This window comes from Plodia interpunctella, chromosome 4 (assembly GCF_027563975.2).
Source record: "Plodia interpunctella isolate USDA-ARS_2022_Savannah chromosome 4, ilPloInte3.2, whole genome shotgun sequence".
Classification (NCBI taxonomy): domain Eukaryota; kingdom Metazoa; phylum Arthropoda; class Insecta; order Lepidoptera; family Pyralidae; genus Plodia; species Plodia interpunctella.
In genome coordinates this window covers 19444-30452 of record NC_071297.1, presented here as the reverse complement: position 1 = coordinate 30452, position 11009 = coordinate 19444, and the positions used below count along the sequence as shown (strand labels likewise).

The 11009-nt window shown below is 64.4% G+C and overlaps 4 protein-coding genes across 4 annotated transcripts; all 4 read left to right on the top strand.

Annotated features, from left to right (window-relative positions):
• Window positions 1–217: 217 nt before the first annotated feature.
• LOC128669517 (uncharacterized) lies at window positions 218–2482 on the top strand. The gene has a single exon (XM_053744416.2). It carries the CDS (start codon window positions 218–220, stop codon window positions 2480–2482), a length of 2265 nt encoding a protein of 754 aa, XP_053600391.2.
• Window positions 2482–3468, top strand: LOC128669403 (uncharacterized; the record flags this gene model as incomplete). Its single annotated transcript, XM_053744215.1, has 1 exon — window positions 2482–3468. A coding segment is annotated over exon 1 (987 nt), but the record flags the coding sequence as incomplete, so codon positions are not given.
• A 2642-nt stretch (window positions 3469–6110) lies between these two features.
• LOC128669516 (uncharacterized) lies at window positions 6111–8468 on the top strand. The gene has a single exon (XM_053744415.2). The coding sequence runs from the start codon at window positions 6111–6113 to the stop codon at window positions 8466–8468; it is 2358 nt and encodes a 785-aa protein (XP_053600390.2).
• On the top strand, window positions 8468–9454 carry LOC128669624 (uncharacterized; the record flags this gene model as incomplete). Its single annotated transcript, XM_053744552.2, has 1 exon — window positions 8468–9454. A coding segment is annotated over exon 1 (987 nt), but the record flags the coding sequence as incomplete, so codon positions are not given.
• Window positions 9455–11009: the final 1555 nt, after the last annotated feature.

The following is an 11009-nucleotide window of genomic DNA, read 5'->3' as shown; positions in this document are numbered from 1 at the left end:
GTTAGGTTAGGTTAGGTTAGGTTAGGTTAGGTTAGGTTAGGTTAGGTTAGGTTAGGTTAGGTTAGGTTAGGTTAGGTTAGGTTAGGTTGGGGGACACCCCACAGTGCTAGCGTCCTCGTCGCGTCCCCTGGGCAACGTCGCGTCCTGACCACCGTAACGGAGTGGCAGGCCGACGGCTAATTGGCACTGTGCAAGAAGGAGCAATCGTTGCGCTAAAATGAACGGAACTCAATTGCGGGACGCCTCCGGGCGTTTCCTGAAAAAGGGCCCTTCTCAGGGCCACCCAAACGGCCCTTCTCAGGGCCAATCAAACGGCCCTTCTCAGGGCCAACTAAAGGGAAGGAGTGGAAAGCGTGGGGGGAAGAGTTTGGTGGGGGGAGAGAAAAGTTCGGGCGGGAAGGACGGAAGTGATAAGGAGCGGTCCAGGCCCGAACATGAAGGAAGTCGCGGTGGATCGGAAGGGGAAGGAACGGTCCAAGGAAGGCTGTGGAATCCGCTGGGAAGTGTGGGCTCCATCACCTCGCTGCCCGAATCGGTGCTGGGTACCAAGCGCCTCTACTCAGAGGTGGCGAGTGGGTCCGGATCAGGTTCGGACACGGAGGTTGAGTGGACACGGCCGGAAATATTGTCGAAGGCAAAAAGGGGGAAGGCTCGAGGTGCCTCGAATATGACGGGAGTCCGGGCTGAAACGCGAAGGAGTCGGGAGGAGGATGTGGAGGCCTCCTTCTCAGCCACTCTGGGGACTCGGGCCTTCCGGAGGGGAGAACACCCGAGTGGGGACGAAGGGTCGGATGTGGCGCCCATTGAGGTACGGGACTTCAGTGCCCTGGGTGCTGAGGGACTTATGGCCACCGCGGTGGAGAGGCTGGGAATTATAACCAGCCTCGTCAGAAAGACCACCTCCCTCAAAGGGGGCTACAGCGCAAAAATTTTGCGGGCCTCTACGGACATCAGGGATATTATGGACACCCTGGTGTCGCGTAGTGAGTCGGATGAGGTCCGGCGTCTCAGAGCCGATAACGGTCGTCTCCAAAGAGAGGTGGCCAACATGAGGGCAGAGGTCGCTGCGCTCCGCAGTGGGTTTGAGGAGGCCCGCCGAGAGGCCAGTCAGGCTGCGCGAGCTGCGGAACAGCGGTCAGGTGCACCTGCGGAGAAAGAGCTGATGGAGAGGCTGGAGGCTTCCATAGCCAAAATGATAGATGGCCGCCTAGCAGAGCTGAAGACTTGCCTCCCTCGGATGGTCACCCGCCCACCTCTGGCGGGTGACAGTTCGAGGGTGGCGAGGGCCACTAGGGCGGCCATTGCGGAGGCCTCCGGCTTGAGTCCGGCGCTGCTGCCTAAGCGGACGGGAATGGAAGGCCGTAGAAGGGAAAGTGCTGAGGAGGGGATGGAGTGGGGGCCGTCGACCTCTGCAGTTCCGGACGAGTTCCCGGAGCTCCCTGGAGTTGAGGTTGGGCCGACGACCTCGGCAACTCTGGTCGACGAATCCCCGGAGCTCCCTTGGGTTGAAGTTCGGAGGAGGGGTAAAGGAAAGGGAAAGGGCAAAAAATCTAAGCCCAAGCCTGCGGCGGTACCCAAGGGGCCCCCCGCGACCGTGCCCAAGCCTGCGGCGGCACCCACGGGGGCGCCTACACCTGTGCCCAAGGAGTCCCCCAAGGCGGCGCCACTGAGGGTGGTGAAAAAACTGTCGGCCCCTAGCTCCTCGGCTGTAATTCTTAAGTTACAGCCGGAGGCAGTGCAAAATGGGGCCACATACAGTTCCGCCCTCCTCAAGGCCGAGCAAGAGGTGAACCTGGAGGAGCTGGGCATTGGCTCGCTTCGGATTCGCCCGAGTGCGACCGGAGCGAGATTAATTGAGGTCCCCGGCTCCTCTAGCTCAGGCAAGGCGGACGCACTTGCTTCGGCCTTGAAGGTGGCCCTGGCCGGCGTCGTGGACGTTTTCAGGCCCGTCAAAACTGCGGATTTCCGCGTGACGGGACTGAATGATGCGGCAACGGCGCAGCGGATAAAGGCTGCGGTCGCGCAAGCCGGGAGCTGCACGGAGGACCAGGTCTGGGTGGGTGAAATCCGCTCAGACTGGCGGGGCTCTGGCTCTGCCCTGATGCGCTGCCCGGTCACGACGGCCAAAAAGCTGATCGAGGCGGGCAGCCTCACGGTAGGCTGGAGCCGGGTGCAGCTCCGGCACCTGGAGGCGCGCCCCATGCACTGCTACAAGTGCATGGGGAAGGGGCACACTGCATCGCTGTGCCCCTCGCAGACGGACCGCAGCCGGCTCTGCTATAGGTGCGGGGAGACAGGGCATCTGTCCGCCTCCTGCACAGCGGAGCCCCGCTGCGCGGTATGCCGCGACGCCGGCAAGCCGGCGGGCCACGTGATGGGGGGTAGGGCCTGCAACCCACCCCCGATCCGAGGGAAAGGACCGTCCCCTCCTCCGCGCGAGGGAAGGCAAGGGGAGGCGCCAGTCGGCCAAATGGAGGAGTGATGGGGGTCACCTTCCTCCAGGCCAACCTCAACCACTCCGCTAGGGCGCAGGATCTCCTCCTGCAATCCATGGCGGAGTGGGATTTGGATGTCGCGGTGGTCGCGGAGCCGTACGCGGTTCCCTCCCTGCCCCACTGGGCGGGGGATCTGGATGGCCTCGTGGCCATCGTGGCTAGGCCTGGTGCCGCCCCTCCCCTCGCGATTAAGAAGAGAGGGAACGGCTTTGTGGTGGCGGTTCGGGGAGAGTACGCCATAATTGGTGTTTACTTCTCCCCGAACCGGGATTTGCCGGCCCTGGAGCGGTTCTTGGATGCTCTGGGGCCGGAGATAAGGCGGTTAGCGCCCCTAAAGGTCTTCGTGGCCGGTGACTTCAACGCCAAATCAACGGCGTGGGGGAACCCGGCCACGGAGCCCAAGGGGCGAAAGGTGGAAGAGTGGGCGCTGGCCGCGGGGCTGTCTCTCCTAAACAGGGGGACAGCCCACACGTGCGTGCGACGGACGGGCGGATCGGTGGTGGACCTGACGTTCGCCACCCCCTCCGCCGCGCGCTCCGTGTCGGACTGGAGGGTGGAAGGGGGGGTGGAGACACTCTCGGACCACTTGTATATTCGGTTCGAGGTGTCGGCCGCCCCCCAATGTCAGGCGGCATCATCGTCCCGGGTGCGCAGCCGGTTCCCGCGCTGGGCCCTTACGCGGCTTGACCGGGAGCTGGCGGAAGAGGCGGCCATCGTCGGCCGCTGGAGCCTCCCGCCTCTAGACGGAATGGGGGTGGACGACGCGGCTGACCGTCTCGGCGACGCTTTCACAGCGGTGTGCCGGGCGGCCATGCCAAGCGTAGGTCGAGCCCCCCCTAGGCGGGCGGTCTATTGGTGGTCGGCGGAGATTGCCGCCCTTCGCGTCGCCTGCAACGCGGCCCGAAGGGCCTATAGTCGAAGCAGGCGGCGCAGTCCCCGGGACGAGGAGAGGGATGGTCAGCTGTATGCGGTGTATGTGGAAAACCGTAAGGAGCTGCAGCTGGCCATCGGTCGGGCCAAGGAGGAAGCCTTCGAGGAGCTGGTGGAGGGTATCGAAAGAGACCCATGGGGCCGGCCGTATAAGTGGGCGCGAGACAAATTGCGCCCACAGGCGACCCCGCTAACGGAGACCCTTCAGCCAGCTCTGCTGGGGGAGATTGTCGGGGATCTATTCCCCGGCAATCCGCGAGGGTTTTCTCCTCCGAGGATGGCCCGACAGCCGCCTGACGCGGAGGGAGAAGAGGTGGAGGCGGATCCGCCTCCCGTCACCGACGTCGAAATGGAGGTGGTCCTCGACCGCCTCCAGACAAGGAAGAGGGCACCGGGTCCAGACGGGGTGCACGGGAAAGTGCTTGCGCTGATTCTCGTGCACCTCGGGGAGGAGTTTCGGGGGCTGCTCAACCGCTGTCTGCGAGAGGGGCAGTTCCCGAAATTATGGAAGAAGGGCCGGCTCTGCCTTATTCCGAAGGGGAGCCGGCCCTTGGACTCGGCTTCGGCGGTGCGACCTCTGGTCCTGCTGAGCGAGGCTGGGAAGGCCCTAGAGAGTGTTGTGGCCTCTCGCCTCGTTCGGCATGTGGAGGAAGGCCCGGGACCGCGTCTCTCTGACGTGCAGTACGGATTCCGGGCCAAGAGGTCCACCATCGACGCCCTCAGGCGTCTGCGGTCGGTGACGGAGGAGGCGGATCGAGAAGGCGAGGTGACCCTGGCGACGTCGTTAGACATCGCCAACGCCTTCAACAGTATCCCGCACTGTGTAATACGGGAGGCGCTCCGGTACTTCGGAGTGCCCTCGTACCTGCGGGGGCTGTTGGGGGCGTACCTGGAGGAGCGGGTCGTCCTGTACGAGGACAGGGGAGGTCAAATGGTCCGGCGGGGCGTCGGGTGCGGTGTCCCGCAGGGGTCGATTCTCGGCCCTATCCTGTGGGACATCGCATACGATTGGGTCCTGCGGTGCCGGCTTCCCCCCGGGACGGGTGTCATCTGCTATGCGGATGACACTCTCTTCACGTCCCGGGGTGCGAATTTCGGTGAGGCGGCGCGGCTAGCCGAAACGGGCCTCGCCCTTTTGGTCGGCCGCATAGAGAGGCTGGGGCTTCGGGTCCGACTGGATAAGACCGAAGTCCTCCTCTTCCGCGGGGCCCGGACGCGAGGACCTCCCCCAGGGGCGCGCCTCCAGGTGGGTCATGAGGAGTTGAGGGTGAGTGCCCAGATGAAATACCTGGGCCTCATCCTCGACGGGAGATGGTCCTTTGTCCCCCACTTCCGAGAGCTGGGGCAAAGGATCGTCAGGACGGCTGCGTCGCTGGGCCGACTCCTGCCCAATCTGGGTGGGCCCAGCGACGCTGTACGGAAGCTGTACTCCGGCGTGTGCCGGAGTATGGCGATGTACGGCGCCCCCGTTTGGGTGGACGCCCTTGCCGCGGAGAATAAGCGCCTTCTCCGGCAGGCGCAGAAGGTGATCGCGGTAAGGGCGATACGGGGGTACCGTACCGTGGCGTACGCTGCGGCCACAGCCCTCGCGGGCGACCCGCCGTGGGAGTTGGTGGCGGAGGTGCTCGCCGAGGTTTACCACTTTGTGGCGAACAGGAGGGAAATCGGCGAGCACCCCTCGCCTGAGATGGTCCGGCGGGTCCGCTTGCGAGGGCAAGCGGAACTCATGCGGAGGTGGGAGGCAGACCTGGCGCGGGCAACGTACGGTGTACGCACAGTGGAGGCCCTGCGCCAGGTCCTGGAGAGATGGATGTTGAGGCGGCGCAAGCCTCTCACCTTCCGCATGACGCAGGTGCTCACCGGGCATGGCTGCTTCGGTGAGTACCTGCACCGCGTGGCCCAGCGGGAGACCGAGCCGGTCTGCCACGATTGTGGCGAGGCTCGGGACACTGCTCAACATGTTCTAGAGCAGTGTCCCAGGTGGAGTCGGCAGCGCCACGATCTGGTGGCAGTGCTCGGTGGAGTGGATCTGTCGCTCCCGAGTGTCGTCAATGCGATGCTCGGGAGTGACGGAGCCTGGGCGGCAGTGGCCTCCTTCTGTGAGACTGTTATGTCACAGAGGGAGGCCGAGGAAAGGAACCGCGAGGACCACCCCCTCGCGGAGCCGATCCGCAGAAGGCGGACGGGGGCGCGACGCAGGCGCTACCTTGCGCGCCTGCAGGCGCCCCCCTAAATCGGTGGGACTAGTCCCACCCGACGGCAGGGGTCCACCAGGTGTCGGTGGGCCCCTGAGAATGGTGAGTCCGGTCTCTGGCGAAAGAGACCGGCCAGTCGCTGAGGCGTCTTGTGTTAGATAGATCCGAGGCGCCTCCCTGTAAAGCGGCCGATGGCACCCGCAGGGGTTTAGTGGGTAGTCTGGGCTGGATAGCGGCCCAGGAGTCCCACACTCAGTGCGTAAATGCATTCCCCTGCGAAAACAAAAAAAAAAAAAAAAAGGTTAGGTTAGGTTAGGTTAGGTTAGGTTAGGTTAGGTTAGGTTAGGTTAGGTTAGGTTAGGTTGGGGAACCACCCCACAGTGCTTGCGTCCACGTCGCGTTCCCCGGGCAACGTCGCGTCCTAACCACCGTAACGGAGTGGTTAGGCCGACGGCTAAAGTGCACTGTGCAGTAGGAGCAACTCGCTAAAATGAATGGTACTCAACTGCGGGACGCCTCCGGGCGTTTCTTGAAAAAGGGCCCTTCTCAGGGCCACCCTAACGGCCCTTCTCAGGGCCACCCAAACGGCCCTTCTCAGGGCCACCCAAACGGCCCTTCTCAGGGCCAACTAAAGGGAAGGAGTGGAAAGCGTGGGGGGAAGATTTCGGTGGGGGGAGAGAAAAGTTCGGGCGGGAAGGACGGAACTGATAAGGAGCGGTCCAGGTCCGAACATGAAGAAAGTCGCGGTGGATCGGAAGGGGAAGCAATGGCGGATGAGAGTGGTGTGGCTACGGTCCAAGGAAGGCTGTGGAACCCGTTGGGAAGTGTGGGCTCCATCACCTCGCTGTCCGAATCGGTGCTGGGTGCCAAGCGCCTCTACTCGGAGGTAGCGAGTGGGTCCGGATCCGGTTCGGACACGGAGGTTGATTGGACACGGCCGGAAATATTGCCGAAGGCAAAAAGAGGGAAGGCTCGAGGTGCCTCGAATATGACGGGAGCCCGGGCTGAAACGCGAAGGAGTCGGGAGGAGGATGTGGAGGCCTCCTTCTCAGCCACTCTGGGAACTCGGGCCTTCCGGAGGGGAGAACACCCGAGTGGGGACGAGGGGTCGGATGTGGCCCCCATTGAGGTACGGGACTTCAGTGCCTTGGGTGCTGACGGACTTATGGCTACTGCGGTGGAGAGGCTGGGAATTATAACCAGCCTCGTCAGAAAGACCACCGCCTTCAAGGGGGGCTTCAGCGCGAAGATTCTGCGTGCCTCTACGGACATCAGGGATATCATGGATACCCTGGTGTCGCGTAACGAGTCGGACGAAGTACGGCGCCTCAGGGCTGATAATGGTCGCCTCCAAAGAGAGGTGGCCAATATGAGGGCAGAGGTCGCTGCGCTCCGCAGCGGGTTTGAGGAGGCTCGCCGCGAGGTCAACCAGGCTGCGCGAGCTGCGGAACAGCGGGCAGGTGCACCTGCAGAGGAAGAGAGGCTGATGGAGAGGCTGGAGGCTTCCATAGCCAAAATGATAGATGGCCGCCTAGCAGAGCTGAAGACTTGCCTCCCTCGGATGGTCACCCGCCCACCTCTGGCGGGTGACAGTTCGAGGGTGGCCAGGGCCACTAGGGCGGCCATTGCGGAGGCCTCCGGATTGAGTCCGGCGCTGCTGCCTAAGCGGACGGGAATGGAAGGCCGTAGAAGGGAAAGTGCTGAGGAGGGGATGGAGTGGGGGCCGTCGACCTCTGCAGTTCCGGACGAGTTCCCGGAGCTCCCTGGAGTTGAGGATGGGCCGACGACCTCGGCAATTATGGTCGACGGATCCCCGGAGCTCCCCTGGGTTGAGGTTGGGAGGAGGAGCAAAGGGAAGGGAAAGGGCAAAAAATCCAAGCCCAAGCCCGAGGCGGTACCCAAGGGGGCCCCCTCAACCGTGCCCAAGCCCACGGCGGCGCCCACGGGGGCGCCTAAGTCTGTGCCCAAGCCTACGGCGGCGCCCGCGGAGGCGCCTACGTCTGTGCCCAAGGAGTCCCCCAAGGCGGCGCCACTGAGGGTGGTGAAAAAACTGTCGGCCCCTAGCTCCTCGGCTGTAATTCTTAAGTTACAGCCGGAGGCAGTGCAAAATGGGGCCACATACAGTTCCGCCCTCCTCAAGGCCGAGCAAGAGGTGAACCTGGAGGAGCTGGGCATTGGCTCGCTTCGGATTCGCCCGAGTGCGACCGGAGCGAGATTAATTGAGGTCCCCGGCTCCTCTAGCTCAGGCAAGGCGGACGCACTTGCTTCGGCCTTGAAGGTGGCTCTGGCCGGCGTCGTGGACGTTTTCAGGCCCGTCAAAACTGCGGATTTCCGCGTGACGGGACTGAATGATGCGGCAACGGCGCAGCGGATAAAGGCTGCGGTCGCGCAAGCCGGGAGCTGTACGGAGGACCAGGTCTGGGTGGGTGAAATCCGCTCAGACTGGCGGGGCTCTGGCTCTGCCCTGATGCGCTGCCCGGTCACGACGGCCAAAAAGCTGATCGAGGCGGGCAGCCTCACGGTAGGCTGGAGCCGGGTGCAGCTCCGGCACCTGGAGGCGCGCCCCATGCACTGCTACAAGTGCATGGGGAAGGGGCACACTGCATCGCTGTGCCCCTCGCAGACGGACCGCAGCCGGCTCTGCTATAGGTGCGGGGAGGCAGGGCATTTGTCCGCCTCCTGCACAGCGGAGCCCCGCTGCGCGGTATGCCGCGACGCCGGCAAGCCGGCGGGCCACGTGATGGGGGGTAGGGCCTGCAACCCACCCCCGATCCGAGGGAAAGGGCCGTCCCCTCCTCCGCGCGAGGGAAGGCAAGGGGAGGCGCCAGTCGGCCAAATGGAGGAGTGATGGGGGTCACCTTCCTCCAGGCCAACCTCAACCACTCCGCTAGGGCGCAGGACCTCCTCCTGCAATCCATGGCGGAGTGGGATCTGGATGTCGCGGTGGTCGCGGAGCCGTACGCGGTTCCCTCCCTGCCCCACTGGGCGGGGGATCTGGATGGCCTCGTGGCCATCGTGGCTAGGCCTGGTGCCGCCCCTCCCCTCGCGATTAAGAAGAGAGGGAACGGCTTTGTGGTGGCGGTTCGGGGAGAGTACGCCATAATTGGTGTTTACTTCTCCCCGAACCGGGATTTGCCGGCCCTGGAGCGGTTCTTGGATGCTCTGGGGCCGGAGATAAGGCGGTTAGCGCCCCTAAAGGTCTTCGTGGCCGGTGACTTCAACGCCAAATCAACGGCGTGGGGGAACCCGGCCACGGAGCCCAAGGGGCGAAAGGTGGAAGAGTGGGCGCTGGCCGCGGGGCTGTCTCTCCTAAACAGGGGGACAGCCCACACGTGCGTGCGACGGACGGGCGGATCGGTGGTGGACCTGACGTTCGCCACCCCCTCCGCCGCGCGCTCCGTGTCGGACTGGAGGGTGGAAGGGGGGGTGGAGACACTCTCGGACCACTTGTATATTCGGTTCGAGGTGTCGGCCGCCCCCCAATGTCAGGCGGCATCATCGTCCCGGGTGCGCAGCCGGTTCCCGCGTTGGGCCCTTACGCGGCTTGACCGGGAGCTGGCGGAAGAGGCGGCCATCGTCGGCCGCTGGAGCCTCCCGCCTCTAGACGGAATGGGGGTGGACGACGCGGCTGACCGTCTCGGCGACGCTTTCACAGCGGTGTGCCGGGCGGCCATGCCAAGCGTAGGTCGAGCCCCCCCTAGGCGGGCGGTCTATTGGTGGTCGGCGGAGATTGCCGCCCTTCGCGTCGCCTGCAACGCGGCCCGAAGGGCCTATAGTCGAAGCAGGCGGCGCAGTCCCCGGGACGAGGAGAGGGATGGTCAGCTGTATGCGGTGTATGTGGAAAACCGTAAGGAGCTGCAGCTGGCCATCGGTCGGGCCAAGGAGGAAGCCTTCGAGGAGCTGGTGGAGGGTATCGAAAGAGACCCATGGGGCCGGCCGTATAAGTGGGCGCGAGACAAATTGCGCCCACAGGCGACCCCGCTAACGGAGACCCTTCAGCCAGCTCTGCTGGGGGAGATTGTCGGGGATCTATTCCCCGGCAATCCGCGAGGGTTTTCTCCTCCGAGGATGGCCCGACAGCCGCCTGACGCGGAGGGAGAAGAGGTGGAGGCGGATCCGCCTCCCGTCACCGACGTCGAAATGGAGGTGGTCCTCGACCGCCTCCAGACAAGGAAGAGGGCACCGGGTCCAGACGGGGTGCACGGGAAAGTGCTTGCGCTGATTCTCGTGCACCTCGGGGAGGAGTTTCGGGGGCTGCTCAACCGCTGTCTGCGAGAGGGGCAGTTCCCGAAATTATGGAAGGAGGGCCGGCTCTGCCTTATTCCGAAGGGGAGCCGGCCCTTGGACTCGGCTTCGGCGGTGCGACCTCTGGTCCTGCTGAGCGAGGCTGGGAAGGCCCTAGAGAGTGTTGTGGCCTCTCGCCTCGTTCGGCATGTGGAGGAAGGCCCGGGACCGCGTCTCTCTGACGTGCAGTACGGATTCCGGGCCAAGAGGTCCACCATCGACGCCCTCAGGCGTCTGCGGTCGGTGACGGAGGAGGCGGACAGAGAAGGCGAGGTGACCCTGGCGACGTCGTTAGACATCGCCAACGCCTTCAACAGTATCCCGCACTGTGTAATACGGGAGGCGCTCCGGTACTTCGGAGTGCCCTCGTACCTGCGGGGGCTGTTGGGGGCGTACCTGGAGGAGCGGGTCGTCCTGTACGAGGACAGGGGAGGCCAAATGGTCCGGCGGGGCGTCGGGTGCGGTGTCCCGCAGGGGTCGATTCTCGGCCCTATCCTGTGGGACATCGCATACGATTGGGTCCTGCGGTGCCGGCTTCCCCCCGGGACGGGTGTCATCTGCTATGCGGATGACACTCTCTTCACGTCCCGGGGTGCGAATTTCGGTGAGGCGGCGCGGCTGGCCGAAACGGGCCTCGCCCTTTTGGTCGGCCGCATAGAGAGGCTGGGGCTTCGGGTCCGACTGGATAAGACCGAAGTCCTCCTCTTCCGCGGGGCCCGGACGCGAGGACCTCCCCCAGGGGCGCGCCTACAGGTGGGTCATGAGGAGTTGAGGGTGAGTGCCCAGATGAAATACCTGGGCCTCATCCTCGACGGGAGATGGTCCTTTGTCCCCCACTTCCGAGAGCTGGGGCAAAGGATCATCAGGACGGCTGCGTCGCTGGGCCGACTCCTGCCCAATCTGGGTGGGCCCAGCGACGCTGTACGGAAGCTGTACTCCGGCGTGTGCCGGAGTATGGCGATGTACGGCGCCCCCGTTTGGGTGGACGCCCTTGCCGCGGAGAATAAGCGCCTTCTCCGGCAGGCGCAGAAGGTGATCGCGGTAAGGGCGATACGGGGGTACCGTACCGTGGCGTACGCTGCGGCCACAGCCCTCGCGGGCGACC

What these genes read in the sequence shown, in the direction of transcription:
- LOC128669516 (XM_053744415.2), top strand. Translation starts at nt 6,111, where the DNA reads ATGAATGGTACTCAACTGCGGGACGCCTCCGGGCGTTTCTTGAAAAAG.
- LOC128669517 (XM_053744416.2), top strand. Translation starts at nt 218, where the DNA reads ATGAACGGAACTCAATTGCGGGACGCCTCCGGGCGTTTCCTGAAAAAG.